Source organism: Phyllobates terribilis, unplaced genomic scaffold (genome assembly GCF_046119375.1).
Source record: "Phyllobates terribilis strain yellow unplaced genomic scaffold, ASM4611937v1 Scaffold_3__8_contigs__length_932513732, whole genome shotgun sequence".
NCBI lineage: Eukaryota > Metazoa > Chordata > Amphibia > Anura > Dendrobatidae > Phyllobates > Phyllobates terribilis.
The window spans coordinates 290,452,327-290,476,111 of record NW_027362763.1 but is presented as its reverse complement, the minus strand read 5'-3'; the positions used below and the strand labels follow the sequence as shown (position 1 = coordinate 290,476,111).

Here is a 23,785-nt window from a genome sequence, read left to right as displayed (position 1 = left end):
GGGTCTTCCAAATTGTCTCCAACAGCAGATAAAGAGGGAAAGTTGGTAGGCTCCTCTGCTCCTCTTTAATGGTCTACTGGTCCCACTAAAATTGGAAGGTTCGACCTGCAATAATCTAATGTCTATGGCCACTCTTAAAGTGTACCAGCTGCATATTCAGTAAATGATGAATAAACTATGCAAATTCCTGGCTTGATAAGATTGAATTGTGGAAGTGAAATAGAGATGCAATTTTATGTTATGTTAAGCTTAGCTGCTACAACAATGCCCCTCGACACTACATACATTACATATACATTACAATAAATGACTAACATAAAAAATGGTATTATTTGTAAAATCAAGCCAACTTTTCAGTGACTGTGAATGAATAGCAGTCATGGCCCTTTGCCCCTGGCTGTTTCACAACTGCTGGTTGTTGTTTTAGCTAGTTAAGAGCTCCCCTCCTCTAGGACGGCCTCTATGTACCTGTATATATACAACCACAGGTCACAGACAACATTCAGTCTCTTGGAGCTCACTGGACAAAGAAACAATGGACAGGAAAATGCAAGAGCCGAAGGTACTGTACTCTTTATATATTTTTGTTAAAGGCAGAAGTAGAATTGTTTCTGTAAATATATGGTAAGTAGCCTGAAAAAAGTGGAGGAGTCTATATCTAAAACTCTACCAAGTACAAGTATATTATACCATCTATATACAAAGAAATGAAGACAGCGTTACCATCTACATCCAGGGCATATTGTCAGTGTAGTTGTTTAATGCATTGTTTTACCAGTCATTATTGGAAAATGATTCCATCACTTCTGGTGTCATCGGCCGGTGTTAGTTTAACTAATTATTTTATATGTGGTGGAATATTCTAATATCTACTCACTATATCATGGATATTTCTACATTACAAAGTAACAGAAACCTGATCTAACCACCCCCGTCACCACCATCAGCATCAACTACCTACAACGGAATAAGATTTTTTCTACTGAATGGTAACCATGTTTTGTTGCCATCTATACTATGAGACCTTGTGTGTCTCTGCTGGATTGTCCACACATTTAACTATTCAGCTGTACAGCCATTCAATGCAGGGGATAATCAGCCGGACAATGGAGTCATTCTACGAGAGGCATTCCGGTATGACCCCTGAATAGACTCCGCACTTCTAACCCTCCATACATACCCCTGATTATATTACATCTATAGAGAGGGTAATCGGGAAAACTCAGGATTTCAAACAGGACTGATAGTGCCCCCTATTTGCAGGACGTTGTTGCATAATTATATCTGTACATATGCAGTGGAAATTACAATATGCTGCGCAGTCGACGCAATATTTTCTGGAAAAATTTTGTACATTACCTAGATCAAAGAGAAGGAGATTTAATTTTTTTAAGGTTTTAATTACCAGTAGGTTACCAAATTTACTATCCTTGGGGTATGTTCGCATGCAGCTATTTTTGTTGCAGATTTTTCTACATCCCAGACTACTGGCAAGAAAAATTCTGCGCATATTATTGATGTGCTTTTGGTGCGTTTTTGCAGTGGTTTTTACTTGTGGTTTTTTTTTTTTCATTGATTTTAATGAGACAAAATCGCTGAAAGAATTGACATTTCGCAAATTTCAAAAGAACACAAGGAAAAAAAAAATGCAGAGAGATCTCATGAACTTTGCAGGTACTGTAAAACATAGCTTTTTTTCCGCACAAGAAAACGCAGAGAAGAAAAACACCATATGTGAACAAACCCTAATGAATCTGGCCGTGGGAAACATTAGATAGAATTAATGTATAACTATATCGTATTACTAGGGGTAAAGTACATTAGATAGTATTCATGCATTATCTATCCTGTGGCCACATCCTATTACTAGTAGGTACGGTACAATAGATGGCACTAATTTGTGATCCATTACTAATACATTGCTATTATGTGGGTGCAATAAGTATTAGCAGAAGGGATGACTATGTTTAGTGAAGGATCATTCAGACATTGGAGAGAAGCACCTATATAACACTAACCTCTGCTCTCAACAGCTGCGGGGCCTTTGCTACAAGTGCACATTTTCCATGGATAAGCACTTTTCCTATGACACAAGTTAACAGGTTTATGACCCTTCAGACATCCTCATGTACAGCTGTATACTGCACTCTCTTGTACTATCTGTAGGGTCATCCATACATAGTTTATATAGGAAAGAAAGGACCTATGTTTTTCACTAGCAATATGCTATTAAAGAAAGTAAAATCGGAAATGAAGTTCCCATTAGTTTCTAGTACTTTTGGAGGGTGCGGGGAATTCTCAATGTCTAAAGAACTGAAATGTTAAACAGATAACTAGCACATCCGTTTTCAATCCCAGTGAAGCCATTTAGAAAATAAAAGCAATTCTGATCATTATTGTCCTTCTGATCTCATTTCAACAGCTCCTACTTGCTCAGTACAATAAGGATGAGGGACGTGACCGCACATTGTGCTGTGTATATATCTATATAAAGCGGATCTGATACTAAATTTTCCAATACAAACTTCATATATTGATAAATAACATTCTTAGACCTGATTAGGCTGGTGTATTTACTTTGAAAGTCCATGTAAAATGGCTGTAGCCATAGAATTAAATAGTTCATGAGTCCATGTGAATTTAATCTCCACCCACCCATCCAGCCTGACTGACAGATGCAGTTTTTACAAAGCAGTGTGTGATCTCCGCAGCAGGAGGGAGGAGGACATTAGGGACTGGTCCAGCAGTTTTTTGTTATGCTAAGAATGAGTTCAGTTTAGGATTATGCAGACACTCTGACCTGAATGTTCAAAGTAAGCACATCAGACGCATCAAGTCTAAGATATATTTAGACAATAAAAAATAGTGAATTATATGGAGTAGAGATCTGGAAGGATATGCTTGGTCAAAATAGTAATAATTGCTCAAAGTTCTCGTATACTTTACATGACTTGTGCCAAAAACAACCACTGATCGACTACATGTTTGCAGATTGGCAGTCGTTTAGTCACGCAGATGGTATTTCCTATGCGCACAGTACGGTCAGTGTTTAATTGTTCTGGACGCATAGGCTGTCATAGTTCTCGGCAGCATAGGTTCTGTTTACACTGGGAAATGTGCTGCCAAGAATGCTGATTTTTAAGGAAGCTTAAAAGCAATCTGTCAGTATCATCAACCATCCTAAGCCTTTCTATATGGAAATGTAAGTCATAGTAAATTGAATAAAATTACACTTTGATATCTGTAATCTGATGTTTTATTCCAGAGAAATACAACTTTTTTTCTTAATATGACTTATTAAGATCTATGGGCGGGACATAGATGTGCCTGAGAATCTGCCTCTGGAGCTTATTTTAAAAGAAAGGGAACATTACCAATGTGACACATGTAGATCAGAAGAGCAGACTGTCAGTCATTACATGTCTCACACTGGTAATACCCACTTTCATCTAAAATAAGTTCTGGAGGCAGATTCTCAGGGAGATCTATGTCCCGCCCATAGATCTTAAGAGCTCATTTACATATTAAGAAAATGTGGACTTCTCTGGAGTAAGACATCGGATCGCAGATGTAAAAATATAATTTTATTCATCTTCCTATGACCTACATGCCCATATAGACGGCTTAGGAGGGTTGTTCTTACTGATAGATTCCCTTTAAAATAATTTCACTTGATGAATAAGCATTTTGCTCTTTTGTCAGGACATTGGCAGCCGGTTTACACATTCCAATTACAGGTAAATAAGCGTTCCTATTGGTGCAGCATAAATGCATTTTGAGAACCATTGTGTTGCGGGCTGTCACTTATCTTTTTTAGACAGTAGATAGCAAAGACCGGAAGTCCCTGCACCAAGATAAGCTAGGAGACATTTACATTAGGTGGCTAAAATTGTTAGTATGCTATTTAGCTCTATGAAAAAAATAATTTAGAGATTGTGTATTTTTTTTAATTCTGGCAAAGTTGATTAGACTTTATCTGACAGTACACATGGAACCCCGGGGTTTATATTAGACATTAGGCATTTTGTGTGTCTTCATATAGAGCTGCAGCTAGACTTTTCTTCCCCCAGGATAAAAGGTTTAGGCTATGTTCACACACGTTGTGTTTTTTTTCTGCTGCAAATCAGCTGCTAACTTTTTTCTGGCAGGAAAACAGCTGAGTAAAAAACGCACGTATATGCTGCTTATTTGTTGCGTTTTTTGCTGTGTATTTGCTGCGTGTTTTTGACCACCCATTACTTCCTATGGGTAAAAAAACCGCAGCAAAAACACAGGTGCGTTTTCTGCTGCAGAAACGCTGAAAGAAGTGACATGCTCTATTTTCCAAATACGCAAGCAAGGCAGAAAATACACAGAGAATTCTGGTTTCTCATACACTTTGCTGGTACTGCTAGACGCAGCTGAAAATTTGCATAAAAATCTGCTGCAAAACACAACTGGTGTGAACATAGCCTTAATGTACTGTCTTCACTCTTTGTCTAAATACTTTCGCTCAGGCAAAGTGGTTTATTGGTCCCCCCATCCATTCACACCAAGTACCCAGGGCAAATGCTTTGGTTGCCCCCCACCAGCTGTTTCATATGGGTTTCTGTAAAAACTAATGGGACCTAAGGGGTAAGGTTTCTCCTTCTGGAGAGTGACAAGCCAGTTCTGGCATGCCATTATGAGGAGATTTAAATGCCTTGCATGCTCCTCTGGGAAATTACATATGCAAATTGTCTCTTCAGAAAGGAAGAGGACTTGAACTCTAGTGTCACCTACTGGAAGTAGCAATCCTACAAGTCAATATCGACCCTATGAGCCTTGCAATATAACTTAGGATAAAAGCCAAGCCAGAATCCCAATTTGCAGACACGTTGTTTCGGGGCACTACCCCTCGTCAGTGCAAAGTATGAGATCTGATTTGGCTAGATGACAGGCTAAGACTGGGATTTAAGGGGTAAGGTTTCTCCTTGTGAAGTGTGACAAGACAGGTCTGGCATGACAGTATGATGAGACTTAAGTGCCTTAAATCAGATCTCATACTTTGCGCTGACAAGTGGCAATACCCCGAAACACAGTGTCTGCAAATAGGGATTCTGTTTTGGCTTTTATCCTAAGTAATATTGCAAGGCTCGTTAAAGGGTCAATACTGACTTGTAGGATTGCTACTTCCAATAGGCAGCAGTAGTGTTCAAGTCTGAAGAGACAATTTGCATATGTAAAAACTAATAAAATATGGCATACAGAAAACAAAATCGTGTGTGTGGGAAGGAGGCATATGTGCTTATTACAGGCTCTTGTTACTGTATCATGGGTCTATAGATTATGCCTCTGTAATAAGACTGAATGCTGTGTGTATATTTAGAGAGAGAATAATATGGAACCAGATATTACTCTACCTATGGTACGGAGCGTGAATATCTACCTACTGGAAGTAGAATTTAAAATCTGCAAAAAAAACTGGTCTTTCTCAATTACCTTTTATTGTTAATAAAAAGATGCTTGGACAAGCAAGATGTTCCTTTACGAGAGCAGTGTGTCTTTAAAACCTAATATTTTATGGGGAATGACTGGTGTTTGATGACCGTTGTATATTTTTCCTTGTAGTTGCTGCAATTCTCTTCGTTCTGTGAATTCTGGATATGTTTGTTTAGTCCTCCCATATAACAGTATTACATCTCTAAAGTAAAGGATATTTAGAAATGAGATGGTGTCTAAACTTCCAAGGCACTGTCTACTACTGGTCAAGCTCTTATTAATGGGACTGGGATGGTGATAAAAAAAGAAAAAACAAATCATTACTTCCCAGACTGGAGTTTCTCCTCCATATTCAGGGCAACATCTCCCAGCAGTATTCTGATATCATCACCTGGCAGGGCCGTCACCTGAGCGCTGCAGTCACTGATTGATTTCCACCTCCTTTGGCCCATTAGTGGACAACCCTTTTAAGGCCCCCATACATAGTAGATGAAAGACCGCCGAAACTGCTGATGGGACCGGTTGACCATTTGATGTATATGGGGATCAGATGATGTCAGAGGAAAGAAGGATTGTTTCATTGAAACATCAACGGATGATCCTTTTGATTTCAAGGTGGACAAGAGGAGTCTGGCAAATCATTTCTCCTCTCCCCCTGTTGAAACCACAGGAATGCTCCACCAGACTGGGAGATCTAGCTGTTTGCTGAACATTTATGACATTTATTTATTTATTTATGACAGTTATGAGTATGGTCAGCTTTATTCTTCTATGAGGGCATTGGTAACCTTATCAGTTAATGGGTCAAGGCTACACAAAAAGACAGTGTGTACACATACCTGCTGTACTGGGAGCCATATATTTATTCCACTAGTAATGGAGACAAAAATGGCTGTGAGATAGTTACAAACAAATAATAATAATTTTTATTTATACAGCGCCAACATAGTCAGCAGCACTTTACAATTAAGCGGGACATGTACATACAATAAATTCAATATAAGGTAACACAGTTTAAACAGTTACATTAGGAGTGAGGTCCCTGCTCTCAAGCTTACATTCTACAAGGAATAGGGGGGACACAATAGGTGAAAAGTGCTTGTTATTTCAGGTCTCGCAATTATAATAAATAGGGATTTTCATATAAAGCTGCATTATCCGGTCATCAACCGGTATGTTTAAGTGAAATAATCAAGTATCTAGTGCAGTTATCGTGTGCATGGAGGGTGTGGAGACAGATGAATAGTGGGGAACAGATTCTCAATAATATTTAGAAGGAGGGAACAGGGAAAAGTTAGTTTACTGAGTAGTTGAGGTGGTAGGCTTGTTTAAAGGGATAAGTTTTTAAAGCGCGCTTGAAGACATGGGGGCTAGGCATCAGTTGGATCGTCTGGGGTAGAGCATTCCAGAGAACTGGCGCAGAACGAGAGAAGTCTTGGAGACGGAGGTGCGAGGTTCGGATTATGGGGGATATTAGTCTTAGGTCATTTGTATAATGGAGGGCACGTGTAGGGCGATAGACAGAGATGAGAGAGGAGATATAAGGCGGTGCAGAACTGTGGAGAGCTTTGTGGGTGAGAGCGATGAGTTTATATTTGAACCTGTAGCGAATGGGTAACCAGTGTAATGACTGGCACAAGATGGAGGCATAGGTGAAGGGGCTGGACAGAAATATGACCCTGGCTGCCGCATTCAGGATGGATTGGAGAGGAGAAAGTTTGGTAAGAGGGAGACCGATCAAAGAGAGTTGCAGTAGTCCAGAAAAGAGTGAATAAGAGCGACAGTAAGAGTTTTAGCAGTTTCAAAGGTGAGAAAAGATCGGATTCTGGAGATGTTTTTAAGATGCAAGTGGCAAGAGTGGGTGAGTGATCGGATATAGGGAATAAAGGAAAGTTTAGTGTCAAATATGACCCCAAGGCAGCGGGCGTGCTGCTTGGGAGTTATGGTTGAACCCTTCAAGGTAATTTCAATGTTAGGTAGGGTTAGGTTAGTAGAGGGGAGAAACATATGAAGTTCAGTTTTGGAGAGATTCAATTTAAGATAGAGGGAGGACATGATGTTAGAGACAGCAGACAGACAATCCTTGGTATTTTGTATTAGGGTAGGGGTAATTTCAGGAGAGGACGCCTATAATTGGGTGTCGTCAGCATAGAGATGGTACTAGAACCCAAATCTGCTGATTGTCCAATAGGAGCAATATATAGAGAGAAGAGGAGGGGGCCTAGGACTGAGCCCTGCGGGACCCCGATAGTAAGGGGACGAGGAGAGGAAGAGGAGCCGGCAAAAGATACAGTGAAGGAGCGGTCAGAGAGATAGGAGGAGAACCAGGAGAGAATGGTATCCTTGAGGCCTATACAGAGGAGCATAGTGAGGAGGAGCTGGTGATCCACAGTGTCAAATGCGGCAGAGAGATCCAGGAGAATCAGCAGGGAGCAATGACCTTTGGATTTAGCTATTAGTAGATTATTAGAGAGTTTAGTGAGGGCAGTTTCAGTGGAGTGAGAAGAGCGGAAACCAGATTGTAGAGGGTCGAGGAGAGAGTTATCTGAGAGATAGCGGATTAGACGAGCGTGGACCAAGCGTTCCAGGAGTTTAGAGATGAATGGCAGATTAGAGACAGGTCTGTAGTTAGCAGTGCAGTTCTGGTCCAGGGATGGCTTTTTAAGTAAATGGGTTATGATGGCATGCTTAAATGAAGAGGGAAGGATACCCGAAGAAAAGAGAGGTTAAATATTTTAGTCAGATGAGTGGTGACCACCAGTGAGAGAGACTGCAGGAGATGTGAGGGAATGGGGTCACTGTTGCAGGTTGTAGGCCGATAAGAAGAGAGGAGCTGGGTAACTTCTTCTTCTGTGACAGGCTCAAAGAAGGCAAGCAAGCTTGAAGTGCGTCAGGGAAGGGGATCCAGGCACTGGGGAGATTGGGCTGAGATGTCCTGATGGATGTGGTTGATTTTTTTTTAGGAAATAAGTGACCAGATTCTCACTGCTGAGGTTGGTGATGGGGGGTCTGTGCTTTAGGGCTCAGGAGGGAGCTTAGGGTTTCAAAAAGTCGTTTTGGATTGTTGGACAGTGAAGTGATGAGGGTAGTGAAGTAGGATTGTTTGGCCAGATGAAGGGCAGAGTTATAGGTTTTGAGCATGAATTTATAGTTGATAAAGTCTTTTGCTAAAAGAGATTTTCTCCACTGACACTCAGCACACCTTGAGCAACGCTGAAGGAAGCGTGTTTGAAGCGTGTGCCAGGGCTGCCGTTGTCTGTGTCGGGTCTCTCTGCTTATAGAAGGTGTTGCTTCATCTAGGGCTCTCTTCAGTGTATCACTGTAGTGTGACAATGCTAAGTCTGGACAGGAGAGGGAGGAGCTGGAAGCTAAAGATGTGTGTAGATTGTCCATAAGCTGCTTGGTATTAATGGTACGTGTGTTCCTATAAGTGTGGTAAGTGGGGGAGTCCCGGATGAGGAGACAGTTCTTGACAGAGAAGGAAAGAAGATTGTGGTCTGAGAGCGGGAGAGGGGAGTTAGTAAAATCATGCAGCGAGCAGAGACGGGAGAAGACCAGGTCCAGAGTATTCCCGTCTTCACGCGTAGGAGAGTTGGTAAACTATGAGAGGCCGAATGAGGAGGTTAGAGAAAATAGATGAGAGGCACATTGGGAGAGGGAATCATCGATGGGGATGTTAAAGTCTCCAATGATGAGGGTGGGGATGTCACAGGATAGAAAGTGAGGAAGCCAGGTGGCAAAGTGATCCAGGAACTGGTGGGTGGAGCCTGGAGGGCGATATACAACTGCTACTCGCAGGGAGAAGGGTTTGAAGAGTCTGAGGGTGTGGATTTCAAAGGAAGGAAACTTAAGTGAGGGAATTGGGGGGATGACCTGGAAAGCACATTGTGATGAAAGGAGCAAACCAACACCTCCAATCTGTCTATTCTCAGGTCTGACGGTATGTGAAAATATCAGCCCACCAAATGAGAGAGCAGCGGCGGTGGTGTCTGACTGCTGGATCCAGGTTTTTGTAATAGACAGAAGGTTAAGGCAATTAGAGAAGAAAAAAAACGTGAATGTAAGTTAGTTTATTACATACAGACTCTGCGTTCCAGAGAGCACAATGGAAAGCGATAGGAGAGGGCAAGCACTGAATGTTAATAAGATTAGCAGGGTTTCTATATGTAGCTGGAAGAGAGTAGTGTATGCTGGTGGAGGGAGGCCCAGAGTTGGGGGAGATGTCGCCAGCGACTAGAAGAAGATGAAAAAAGAGAAAGAGTATGTGATGCAATGATTTGTATGAACGTTTTGAGTGCTGTATGGAGGTAGAGGATGGTTTGGAGTGGGTGAGAAATGTCAGTAGAGCCTCAGAGTTATACATGGGAGAGGGGAAACAAACAAGCGGATCTTTTATTTTTTTGCTTAAATCATGTGTTTACGATTGATTTAAATTTTACGGACTATATATAAAATATGTCAAAATAAAATGAAGTTATTTTGTCATTACTTTGTATTATTTATCTTGTTCTGTTTCTGTGTTACCGCTGTATCATAGTCCAATTCTCCTGGCACAATTCGGCTCTTTGTCAGTTCAAACAGATAAGTTTGTCTAGAAGCTTATCTGAGTTTCTATAATGAAATGAGAAATTTGCATGCATAGCTAACAGCCATCCCAGAGCCAACAGGACTGTCCCGATTTGGGAAAGTTGTTCCAGGAGGACAGGGCCATGCCCTGACTTCCACACACTGCCTTCTCTCAATGTCTTCATTGCTCCTTAGTGCCTCCTTAGACATCCCTCTGCTCAGCAGATACTTACAATCAATTAAATAATTTTACTTGAGATCTGACTTCTCTGGGATTCGAACACCAAACCTTTTCTGTACTTGAATGTGCAGTGTATTCTCCGAAATTACAGGCAAATTGTACTAACACATAGAGTTACATCCCTATATACCAATACATTTCTATATACATGAATTCTAGAGGGAAACTAAAAGTCAGATTTTTTCCAACCTATAAAATTATTAAAAAAATAATTAAAAACAATTCAAAAAATAAGTTTTTAAAGCCTAAAATGTAACGCTAAAGCCGTGTTCACACACAGCAGAAATGTTGCTTTTTCTGCTGCTTTTTATCTGCACGTTTTCTGCAAGTATCTGCACCACACTACTTAATAACAATCTTCTCTGATTATTGAGTTTTGCTGTGTGAAAAAATGCAACAAAACAGCACAGTTCAACAGTGTCTTTTGATGCAAAGTGGGCAGGAGTTTTCATGAAACCACATCCACTTTAGATATTTAGGACGCGTTCACATATAGTGCAAATGCTGCATTTTTTTTGCTCAGAAACACCACGGTTACTTACTGGTAGCCGGTTTTTCCTGAGCCCATGACAGCACACCTGGAGAGAGGGATCCGCCCCACCAAGGACAGGAAACCGTCTGAAATAAAAGGGCAGTACCGCTCCCTCGCTTCAGTTGTTTACAGAGCATTGAGAGGACCTCCCAAAGAGGTTAGGCATATAACCAACACCTACAATATATATATATATATATACAGTACAGACCAAAAGTTTGGACACACCTTCTCATTTAAAGATTTTTATGTATTTTCATGACTTTGAAAATTGTACATTCACACTGAAGGCATCTAAACTATGAATTAACACATGTGGAATTATATACTTAACAAAAAAGTGTGAAATAACTGAAAATATGTCTTATATTCTAGGTTCTTCAAAGTAGCCACCTTTTGCTTTGATGACTGCTTTGAACACTCTTGGCATTCTCTTGATGAGCTTCAATAGGTAGTCACCGGAAATGGTCTTCCAACAATCTTGAAGGAGTTCCCAGAGATACTTAGCACTTGTTGGCCCTTTTGCCTTCACTCTGCGGTCCAGCTCACCCCAAACCATCTCGATTGGGTTCAGGTCTGGTGACTGTGGAGGCCAGGTCATCTGGCATAGCACCCTATCACTCTCCTTCTTGGTCAAATAGCCCTTGCACCTTGTGGAGGTGTGTTTGGAGTTATTGTCCTGTTGAAAAATAAATGATGGTCCAACTAAACGCAAACCGGATGGAATAGCATGCCACTGCAAGATGCTGTGGTAGCCATGCTGGTTCAGTATGCCTTCAATTTTGAATAAATCCCCAACAGTGTCACCAGCAAAGCACCCCCACACCATCACACCTCCTCCTCTATGCTTCACGGTGGGAACCAGACATGTAGAGTCCATCCGTTCACCTTTTCTGCGTCGCACAAAGACGCAGTGGTTGGAACCAAAGATCTCAAATTTGGACTCATCAGATCAAAGCACAGATTTGCACTGGTCTAATGTCCATTCCCTGTGTTCTTTAGCCCAAACAAGTCTCTTCTGCTTGTTGCCTGTCCTTAGCAGTGGTTTCCTAGCAGCTATTTTACCATGAAGGCCTGCTGCAGAAAGTCTCCTCTTAACAGTTGTTGTAGAGATGTGTCTGCTGCTAGAACTCTGTGTGGCATTGACCTGGTCTCTAATCTGAGCTGCTGTTAACCTGCGATTTCTGAGGCTGGTGACTCGGATAAACTTATCCTCAGAAGCAGACGTGACTCTTGGTCTTCCTTTCCTGGGGCGGTCCTCATCTGAGCCAGTTTCTTTGTAGCGCTTAATGGTTTTTGCATCTGCACTTGGGGACATTTTCAAAGTTTTCCCAATTATTCGCACTGACTGACCTTTATTTCTTAAAGTAATGATGGACACTCATTTTTCTTTACTTAGAATTTGTATTATGGCAAGAAAAAAACAGCTAACAGTCTATTCAGTAGGACTATCAGCTGTGTATCCGCCTGACTTCTGCACAACACAACTGATGGTCCCAACCCCATTTATAAGGCAAGAAATTCCACTTATTAAACCTGACAGGGCACACCTGTGAAGTGAAAACCATTTCCGGTGACTACCTCTTGAAGCTCATCAAGAGAATGCCAAGAGTGTGCAAAGTAGTCATCAAAGCAAAAGGTGGCTACTTTGAATAACCTAGAATATAAGACATATTTTCAGTTGTTTCACACTTTTTTGTTAAGTATATAGTTCCACATGTGTTAATTTATAGTTTTGATGCTTTCAGTGTGAATGTACAATTTTCAAAGTAATGAAAATACATAAAAATCTTTAAATGAGAAGGTGTGTCCAAATTTTTGGTCTGTACTGTATATATATATATATATATATATATATATATATATATATATATAAATAAATAAAACACCCAAAACAGTGCACACCAGGGTGTGAGAAACAGAAAAAATAGGGAGGGAAAACTACGGGTGCTGTCATGGGCTCAGGAAAAACCGGCTACCGGTAAGTAACCGTGGTGTTTTCCCCTCACCCATGACAACACACCTGGAGAGAATTTTGGAGAATTATGAGCACCCTAGGGAGGGACCACCGCCTGAAGTACCCTTCTCCCAAAGGTAAGGTCAGAGGAGGACAGATCCAACCGATAGTGTTTAAAGAAGGTGGATGGTGTAGACCAAGTACATATCTGATCGATTGAGACGTCTGCCCTTTCCGCCCAGGAGGTTGCGACGGCTCTGGTGGAATGAGCCCTGACATTGTCCAGGGCAAGAACTCCTGTGGACGTATATGCTAGACAAATGGCCCCCCTAAGCCACCTAGAAATGGTACCCTTGGACACCCCGTGACCCTTCCTATTCCCCTGAAAGGCCAGGAACAAGGAATGGTCCTTCCTCCATACACTAGTCATGTTAATGTACTGTAGTAGTGATCTTCTAACATCTAGGTTATGGAATCTAACTTCCCCTGGGTTTTTAGGATTGCTGCAAAACGAGGGAAGCACAATCTCCTCGTTACAGTGAAATCTAGATACCACTTTGGGAAGGTATGCTGGATCTGGACGCAAGGTGACTATCATCATAAATTTGTGTGTAGGGAGGATTAACCGAAAGGGCCTGCAGGTCACCCACCCTACGAGAAGACGTTAAGGCCACTAAGAGGATGGTTTTAAGGGTGAGGATCTTAGGAGAGACATCCTGTAGGGCTTCGAACGGGTCACTGGTAAGTGCATTCAAGACCAAATTCAGGTCCCAGGATGGAACTCTTAGGGACCGAACCGGTCTGGCACAGGACTTGATAAACCTCGAGACCCATCCTGAACTTTAAGAGTCCCCGTGGCTAGACCTAGGTCGCGCCCCTTTTGCAGAAACTCCAGGATTCCCCTGATTGGAGGCTTGTCTGATAATGAGGTATCTATAAATTCTAGGAATTTACTCCCGACTCTGTTATAAATTTTTGTCGTTATTGGTTTCCTACTACCCAACAAGGTAGAGACTAACCCTGGTGAAAACCCCTTGCTACTTAGTAGTGACCTCTCAAATTCCATGCCGCAAGATGGAAACCTCTGGCTTGGGCGTGGAATACTGGTCCCTGAATGAGAAGGTCCGGCCTCTCTGGTAGAACCCAGGGATCTGAAACAGACATTAGTCGGAGAAGGGAGAACCAAGGCCTCTTGGGCCAAAAAGGGGCTATAAGAATTGCCCTTGCTCCTTCCTCCCGAATCTTCCTCACTACTACTGGAACCATTACTAACGGGGGAAAGGGATAGGCCTTCCTGAACTTCCAAGGGATCTGTAGGGCATCCATGGCATGGGGACTTTCTGCTGGATTTAAGGAACAATCTGTCTACCTTCCTGTTTGCTCCTGTGGCGAACAGGTCTATGTCTGGCTGCCCCCATAACTGGACAATCTGTTGGAAGACCTCCGGGTTCAAGCTCCATTCCCCCTGTCTTAGGGTATGGTGGCTGGGAAAGTCTGCTTCTACGTTTTCTATCCCCTTTATGTGAAGGGCACTGAGGGATGGGAGGTGTCGCTCTGCCAGATGAAGGATTCTGTCTGCCACAGCCATCAGAGAGCGTGATCTTGTTCCCCCCTGATGATTCACATAGGCTACTGATGTTCGGTTGTCGGACCTGACCTGGACGTGGTGACCCTGAATGTGAGGAAGGAAACCTATGAGGGATCTCTCTACTGCCCAAAGCTCCTTTATGCTTGAGGATGCCCCCCATCAGGGCCGGCGTCAGCACCCGGCGCACCCGGGCAAATGCCGGGGCCCTGAGCAGGCAGAGGGGCCCACAGGCGGTCGCGCACCCCGCTGGGCTATGGGCGGAGGAGAGCGGTGTCAGCGCCCGCCCTTCTCCGCCGCTTGCTCAGGGCCCCGGCAGCTGGATACTTACCTTTCCCCGTGCCTCCGCAGATCAGCTGTCTTCCTGCTCTGCGCTCCCTGTGACGTCTCAGGTGAGAGGGCGCGGTGACGTCTTTACACCGCGCCCTCCCCTGAGCCGTCACAGGGAGCGCTGAGCGGGAAGACGCCGACAACGCTGGAGTTCGGACCCGAGCAGCGGGCTGCAGGTAGCAGGTGAGGAGAAGGGAGGGGAGTATTTGATTTTTTTTTTAATGTATGAGGCATGGGGCAGTATAAAGAGAAGGGGGGGTGGCATCCTCCATGGAGCATTATAAAGAGAGGGGGGGGCATCCTGCATTGGGCATTATAAAGAGAGGGGGGGGACATCCTGCATGGGGCATTATAAAGAGGGGGGGTGACATCCTGCATGGGGCATTATAAGGTGGGGAACAGCCTGCATGGGGCATTATAAAGGGGGGGCAGCCTGCATAGTGCATTATGTGGGGGGGAACAGCCTGCATGGAGCATTATAAGGGGGGGCAGCCTGTATGGGGCATTATGTGGGGGGTAACAGCCTGCATGGAGCATTAAAATGGGGGGGCTGTATGGGGCATTATGTGGGGGGTAACAGCCTGCATGGAGCATTATAAGGGGGGGACAGCCTGTATGGGGCATTATGTGGGGGGTAACAGCCTGCATGCAGCATTATATGGGGGCCAGTATCCTGTATGGAGCGTTATAAGGGGACCGGTATCCTGTATGGAGCGTTATATGGGGACCGGTATCCTGTATGGAGCGTTATAAGGGGACCGGTATCCTGTATGGAGCGTTATATGGGGGCCAGTATCCTGTATGGAGTTTTATAAGGGGACCAGTATCCTGCATGGAGCGTTATATGGGGGCCAGTATCCTGTATGGAGCTTTATAAGGGGACCAGTATTCCGTATGGAGCCTTATATGGGGGCCAGTATTCCGTATGGGGCCTTATATGGGGGCCAGTATTCCGTATGGGGCCTTATATGGGGGCCAGTATTCCGTATGGAGCCTTATATGGGGGCCAGTATTCCGTATGGAGCCTTATATGGGGGCCAGTATTCCGTATGGAGCCTTATATGGGGGCCAGTATTCCGTATGGAGCCTTATATGGGGGCCAGTATTCCGTATGGAGCCTTATATGGGGGCCAGTATTCCGTATGGAGCCTTATATGGGGGCCAGTATTCTGTATGGAGCCTTATATGGGGGCCAGTATTCTGTATTGAGCCTTATATGGGGGCCAGTATTCCGTATGGGGCCTTATATGGGGGCCAGTATTCCTTATGGGGCCTTATATGGGGGCCAGTATTCCGTATGGGGCCTTATATGGGGGCCAGTATTCCGTATGAAGCGTTATATGGGGGCCAGTATTCCGTATGGAGCCTTATATGGGGGCCAGTATTCTGTGTGGAGCGATTCACCGGTTTCTGAGCTATTGTGAAATTTACAATAGATATCACTCATGTAATGTAAGAAGTGAAAGCTTTGCATTGTACTATATATATATATATTTCTCCGCCGTATCTCTGCATCATGAATCATGGTATGTGTTAAAGGGGCCCACTGAGACTCTTTCGCCCGGGGCCCAGAAAAACCTAGAGCCGGCCCTGCCCCCCATCTCGTGGTATGTCCAGTGACCCTGTATTGAGAGCTCTGCCAGATGACCCCCCCCCATCCGGAACTGCTCGCATCGGTCGTAATCACCCGATCGACTGTCCTGGACCACTGTACGCCTGAGGTCAGATTTCCCTTGTCTGTCCACCACTAAAGGGAATCTACAGCTTCTGGGGAGAGAGAGAACTTGCTTTCTAAATGCCCGTTGAAGGACCTCTGCGCTGACAGGACCTCCCACTGAAGAAGTCTCATATGCCCCTGAGCCCATTTGACTGCTGGGAGACAGGCCGTCATAGAGCCCAGGAGGGACATTGCCTCTCAGAGACATCACTGGAGATCGCATGGCTTTCAAGACTAAAACGAGCAATTTGCGGACCTTGTCTTCTGGGAGGAAGCAAGGCTTGGAGATGAGAGTCTAGTCCTTGAGGGGGTTAGTTTTGACTTTTGGGAATTTACCAACCACCCTAGCTGATGCAACACTGTCGTGACTTCTAGAAGTTGACTGGAGCAGTGGGCTTCTGATTTCCCTACTATTAAGAAATCGTCTAAAGAGGGCACGATTACTACGTTCTTGATTCGTAGAAAGGCTGTTACTTCCGCTATTAATTTTGTAAATATTCTTGGTGCTATGGAGAGGCCGAAGGGTAGGGCAGCAAACTGAAAATGCCTCAGCTCTTCCTGAATGAACGGGGCTACTCTCAGATACTTCTGGTAGTCTGGATGAATTGGGACGTGATAATATGAGTCCTTCAAAGTCTATTACTGCCATAAAGCAATTGTGGTGTAAGAGCTTCACTGCCGAGCCCACTGATTCCATCTTGAAGGTCTGATTTTCTATTAACTGGTTCAGACTCCTGAGGTTGATGATGGTCCTTAGGGACCCGTTGTTTTTTTTTTATTTTTTATCATGAACAGAGGGGAATAGAATCCCTTCCCTCTTTGTGGTATCGGCACTTCGAGAAGGACTCGTTTCCTTACTAGCTCTAATATCTCTGATTCCAGTGTTATCTGTTCTTCCTGGACCTTCCTTTTGGGGGTAACCACAAAGGTCCGACAAGGGATCTGGCTGAACCGTATCTTCAGACCACCACTTACAATGTTCAAAATCCAGGGGTTTGCTGTAATTGCTTTCCAAGCTGGAAAAAAGTGGAAAAGCCTCCCCCCAACCTCCGGCATGGCGTCATTGGGAGGATCTCTTTGTATTTGAGGACGGTCCCCCAAACATATAGCCCAACTCCTTTTTGGACTTGGTCTCCCATCTTCTCCTGTCTCCTGGAGGGCGACCCCGATTAAATTTCCTCCTCCGAAAACCAAACCTTTTCGAGTCCCCTGAAAATCCTGGGAACCCTTTGTTTTTATCGCCCGCCTTTGCTAAAAGGTCTTCCAACTTTTGGCCAAACAGGAGTCTACCATCACACGGGAGGGAACACAATTTATGCTTCGACTGTAGGTCGCCTGGCAACCTTTGAGCCACAAGGCCCGTCTGGCAGCATTAGATAGACCTGCTGCTCTAGCCGAAAGCCTGACAGAGTCTGCTGAAGAGTCCGCCAGGAAGGCCGATGCTGCCTGCATTAGGGGTAGATTTGAAAGGATCCAACTGTTGGAGCCACACCATTAGGGATCTTTGCCACACAGGTGCCCGCTACAGCTGGCTTCATGCCTCCTGCTGCAGCTTCCCAAGTATGACGGAGAAAGGAGTCAGCCTTTTTATCAAGGGCATCTTTTAGGACGCCTGAGTCCTCCAAAGGCAGGGAAGATTTTTTGGACGACCTGGCTACAGTCCCGTCAACTTTGGGGATCTTATCCCAAGGCTCAGAGTCCTTCTCTTCGAAGGGGTACCTTCTTTTAGAGAAGGAGGGTAAGGTCCCTGATCTTTCTCCCTGAATTTTAGTGTTTACCGGAAAGGAGCGCCTCTTTCTTTCTCCAAGGCCCGCAAACATAATGTCTTCCCGGGATTTAGATTCTTTCTCCTCCCCCAGACCCATGGTTGATCTGACTGCTCTAACCAGTCTGTCCGTACTCTCAATGGGAAAACAGGGTCTACCGTTATCCGATGAGGAAGAGGATGATGACTCACTCAGCCACAGATCCTCGGACTGGGAGGAATCAGAGTTGGAGGAGACATCTCTATGGGATCTTTTCTTCCCTCTAAGCAACCCCTTCAGGGACCCCCCAGGGAATTTTCCGCTATAGTTTTAGCAACGCAGTTGGGCAAAGCGGCTTTTGCCAATCTATGGGGAGGGAAGTTTGGCATAGGGCACACATTCTGTGCTTTTGCTTGGCGCTACTCTTCTTAGGCTCCTATAAAAAGGCAGCACATAAGAGACTTCCCATTACTAAAAGGTGACATTCACGAAGATCACTCACCCCTGGAAGTCACAAACGGGTACCGGATTCGGAGGCTGTAGTGGAACCAATGATTCCTTTCTGGATGGACCAGAGGCGCTTGACACCTTGCTCCTGCGGCTGCCACTGCGATTGCTCGAGCGGCTGTCGGTGTGAGAGGCATCCCTCTACTTCTTCCATTGCTGAGGGGGGGGGGGTTAGCTGCTGCTCTTGGCTATCCTGGTCAGCCATGCTTCAGAAGCGTACCACGCTTTCAGGATAACCCCCTCCTCCTAAAATAGGGCCATCCAGCACCTCCTCTGGTTCATGGGGCCCTCCCCCCTTCCCAGGCCGGAGCTCCATCGAAAAAAAACGGCCTGGAACGCTTCACAGGGCGCCGCCATCTTGGATCGGGTGCCGCCTCCTGACGTCATCTGGCACGCCTCTCCCAGAGTGCCCCGCGCCGTGACGTCAGACGCGTCATACCCGGAAGTCACTGCGCGGCCGGCAGAAGCGGCAGGGGGAGGGCGGCGCAGCGGTCTACGGGAGGACGGAGCCTGCCTCCCCACGTGCGCCCGCTCGGCGCAGAAACCCCAGGGGAAGCTGCGGACGGCGCTTCTGGGATACTGAAGCCGGTGCACAGGCCAGTGCCCGCTTTTCCACACTGGAACAGCCCCAGGTAAGTCTTCTTTCTTCCAGACAGGTTCCCCATCAAGGACAGGAAACCAACTGAAGCGAGGGAGAGGTACCGCCCTTTTATTTCAGACGGTTTCCTGTCCTTGGTGGGGCGGATCCCTCTCTCCAGGTGTGCTGTCATGGGTGAGGGGAAAATTCTGCTGCATTAAACTGTCCAATCAAATCAGATATGATTTCATGAAAAATGTGCCCCCTGTGCAGTTTTGTTCCTTTTTTTCTCTATAGACTTCTATGAGTTGTGTAAAAAAAACGCATGTCAAAAAAACTTTTCTGTATTATAAAAAAAAAAGTTAAAATGCTGCTTCAAATCTGCACCAAAACACATCAAATAAGAGGGAAAACACAGAAAACAATGCAGCAAAAATGCAATAACCAGAGGAGATTTTTATTGTGTAGTTTGGTGCGGACACCTGTAGAAAACAAAAAACACAGTATTTACACTATGTGTGAACACGGCCTTACGGAATCCAAAAAGCAAGATCTCATATAGTGAAGTTTATGTAAAAATGAAAAATTTCTAGCTGCTACAACTAAGAATGAATGAACAAAAAATAAATCCATAGGTCCCAACCGTCCTGGATCCAGTGGGACAGTCCCGGATTTGGGTCTACACCTCGCAGTCCTGGTGTCTGCTGAATGTACCTCACTGCCACCATGACTGATCTAGCATCTTCTCTTGCCAGGGCAGAAAGAAATGGCGGATGTGTCTTGGTCGTGTGGCTAGAGGCATAGTCAAAGTTTGTCCCAGAGCGCTACACATGCTTGTATATTTTATATTAGTTATATATTTGTTTCTATTTTGGAAAAGTTGGGAGAGATGCATTTGTTTTTCTCTGCTATATGGTGGCAAAATGTGAAGTAACCCTTTCAAGAATGCTAATCAGAAGGGTGAGCATATTGGGCAGATTTGATATCAGTAAAGAGTGCAGCGAGATGACAGGATGGCAGATTTGTGAATACAGCTCTGGATGACAAAACAAGTTGGAACTCAGTATAGTACAAGATAGGAGAAGCAATGCATGCAAAACCTTTTTTTACGCTGATGGGTTAATGTACACTTTAAACTAAATAGATGTGTGCATATTGCACTGTGTCCATATGTACAAGATTACATTTGAGGTCTATGAAAACAAGGAAACAAAACAAAAACAGCCTTCCTTACCCCCTGCGGTTCCAGCAATGCCTCTCACTGCCCCCCCCCCCCCCCCCCCCCCATGGGGTCTTTGTTAACATGTCTGCAGCCTAATGGTTTTGTGCTATCCACCTCTGTATACTGCTGAGCCCAGTGATTCACTGCAGACCTCGTGTAGACACTTTTCTCCCTTTCTACGTTACATTGTGATTTTGGAAAAATATTTATATTAAGTTGGGTCTCGTAAGGAATATTGTTCATTTGCAAAGATTCCTGTATGGACTCTGTGTTTCTTCACATTAATCTTGGGAATGCATTCCTTTGAAGATAGGCATCACTACCCAGAGGGGGAGGACAAAATCAACAGCAAGAGCCATAAAATGCAATTATCTTAGACTTAGGCCTGTTGGTGACATCAGAGCATAGGGGGATGAGCACTAAAGCCCCCCCCCCCCCCCCCCCCCGCAACAGCGACCTCAGCAGCGATCTCGCTACGTTTGACACGTAGCAGCGACCAGGCCCCTGCTGTGAGCTCGCTGGTCGTGTCGAAATGGCCTGGACCATTTTTTGATCATTGAGGTCCCGCTGGGTAGCATGCATCGGTGTGTTTGACACCTTACCAATGATCTCGTTGGCGACTGAGAAATCGTCCGTCATCGAGGTCTGAATCGTCAGAGTAGGTGCTATGCGACAGGGTCCCAACGACCGCCGACATCGTTAACCCTCCGTCAGGGGCAATATGTTTCATAACGAGTTTAGGGGCATGGCGCCTGTCAGGCACAGGCTAGAAAATTGGCTATATTTTCCTTTTTTAAAAATTTCAATGCTCTAAAAGTGATCAGTTACCTTAATAGGAATGTAATAAATGAGAATACACATAATCAGGTGGAAAAAAAAATGTTTACTAACCAGAAAAGTAATATGTTTCAAAGTGCACACATTTTGCTACTTGCAAAAAAAACCCGACAGTTTTCTTCAAAAACTATTAGTAAACCTAAAATTTAGATAAGCAAAATAAATTATAAGGTTGCTGAAATAGTACTGTACTCAAAATCAGTCACTATCAGATGTTAGCGGTTCACCTGTAAAAGTACACTTGCAGAGCAATGAGCTTGATTTGCACATCATTTCTGCATGAGACAGGCAAATAGCATTTTTGCAATTTTTACATGCATCATTTGAGAGTCTCCTGAGTCCTGTTTCTACAGTGCAGGTGTTGCATCTCTGTCTTTTGGGTGGTGGGGGAGCTGGTGATTCTTCGCGTTCATGTTCTGTGCGAAATTTTCTCAGCCGCATTTGCATGCTAGAGGGTATTCCAATTGTTTTCACACTTCTTCTGTGAAGCTCTGCAATGACCAGTCCATGAGCCAATGTTTTTAGATAGAGTCTTCTACGCTGTGATCCCAGCTGGTTTCCTATGTAAATAACTTGAGAATTTATTCCTGCCACATTTAGCATAGTGAAAAAAATTACCATTGGCCAGCGCCTGACATTTCTGCACACGCTGAAAGTAGCACACATCTGATCTGCAGTGTCTACACCACCCTTGGTTTCGTTATAAAACGTTATCATTTCCGGCTTATTTTGTGCTTCAGACCGAGGATCGATCGCATCATCATCATGAAGCGAGGATACAAGAATAACATTTTTGTTCTTGCGTGGGACATAGGACACTAAAACTTTGCCTTCACTAAATCCAAACATACTGTGGTATTGTTCTCTCCCTTTCACATTGATAAACTGTGGCGGCAATTGTGTTTTATTTTTTCGCACAGTACCCACATATGATATTTTTTTGGATTTCAAAAAATCAATCAAACCCACATCAGTAAACCAGTTATCTGCAGTTATATTTCTCCCCGAACCATACAAAGGCTCAGCCATTCGCTTTACCACCTCACTCGGTGTGTTGCTTACACAATATGGACCTGCTGGCTGTTTCCCTGCATAAACTTCCATATTGTAGGTATAAGTAATCCTGGAGTCAGCAAGGGAAACATTTTTTAGCCCATATTTGTTTGGTTTAGATGGGATATATTGCAGAAAGCCACATCTACCACGAAATCCCAGGAGCATTTCATCAATAGTGACATTTTGACCTAGACAATAGCTTTTTTGACAGGTTTTCACAAATTTTTCAAATATCTCACGAATCACAGCAAGCCGGTCATATTTTTTTCGCTCAGTTCTGGTACTTCTGTCGTCAAAACGAAGACACCGCATTATAATTTTGAATCTCTTTATATTCATTACCAAGGAAAATTTCTCAATGCCATCCCCATCTCTACCCCAGAGCTCCTCCAAACTCTGTCGGTTTGCCCTATTGGCGCCTGCAAGATATAGCAAACCAATAAACGCCCTCAGTTCAATTACATCAATAGGGTTGACATCTCGCTTTCTAATGAAACTGTCCCTTATGGTGTCCATGTACTGATTTGTATATGTCACAATTGTGACCAGAATGTCATCAGTGAATAAACAGTTCCAGCATTCCATTTCATTTTTAGCATTCCTTGCAGTTCCTATGACACCAGGAAGGTGGCTCAAAATGTTATGCGAGCATGTGTGAGAACGTTTAGGGGGGGGCTTTTTATCCATTTTGTTGTTTTATCTTTGCCCAAATAATATGTTTCTATGTCTTGAGCATCCTCCTCACTCTCTCCATCTTGATCTGTATCAGACACATCTGGACATTCTTCCACATCATCTTCTGAATCAATGTCACTTTCTTCCCCTAAATCTTCTAGCTGTAAGGGGTCTGTCTCATCATCATCAAGCAGTATATTTTGCACTTGCTCAACATGAAGGGCATTTGACAAGTCAAATATTCTCCTCGCCATTTCAGAAGAAAAGCTGAAGCAAGAGAGAGAATATGTGTTAGGGCGCAATGTGCCTGAGAAGCACACTCTTATTTCTAACAAAACCTTCTATGACAAATCCACAAATTTAGCACTAGCTATTCATAAAACAAGCTAAAAAAACAATTGGGATGAATAAAAACAGCAAATACTAACCGTCAAAGGTGTGACGCATTCAGGGGCAATGAGCCTGAGAAGCCAAAACACTGATATCTGATCTCCTGAAGCTCTGCAGCACAAGAGGCTTCTCAGGTTTCACACAACCTTTAAAGTTAGGAAGGTACTGGGAGGAGGGTGTTTCCCAGACAAACCACTGAAAATAGAGAAATGAAACTAAGTGAGCTGCGCCTGTCAGATCAGTTGCCCCTGACGGAGGGTTAAACAAGTCGCTACAGGTCGCCGTATCGTTGCTGCGTCATTGGGAAGATCTCACTGTTTGACATCTCACCAGAGACCACATAGCGACGCAGCAACGATCCCTGCCAGGTTGTATCGTTGTCGGGATC

The 23,785-nt window shown here is 44.2% G+C and overlaps 1 protein-coding gene across 1 annotated transcript in view; it reads left to right on the top strand.

The window, feature by feature from the left end:
- The first annotated feature begins 435 nt into the window (after positions 1-435).
- SLC2A2 (solute carrier family 2 member 2) overlaps positions 436-23,785 on the top strand; it is a 116,587-nt gene continuing 93,237 nt past the window's right edge. Inside the window, exon 1 of the mRNA XM_073674885.1 lies at positions 436-562. Coding sequence (XP_073530986.1) covers positions 536-562 — 27 coding nt within the window. The 5' untranslated portion in view covers positions 436-535. The remainder of the gene's footprint in view (positions 563-23,785) is intronic.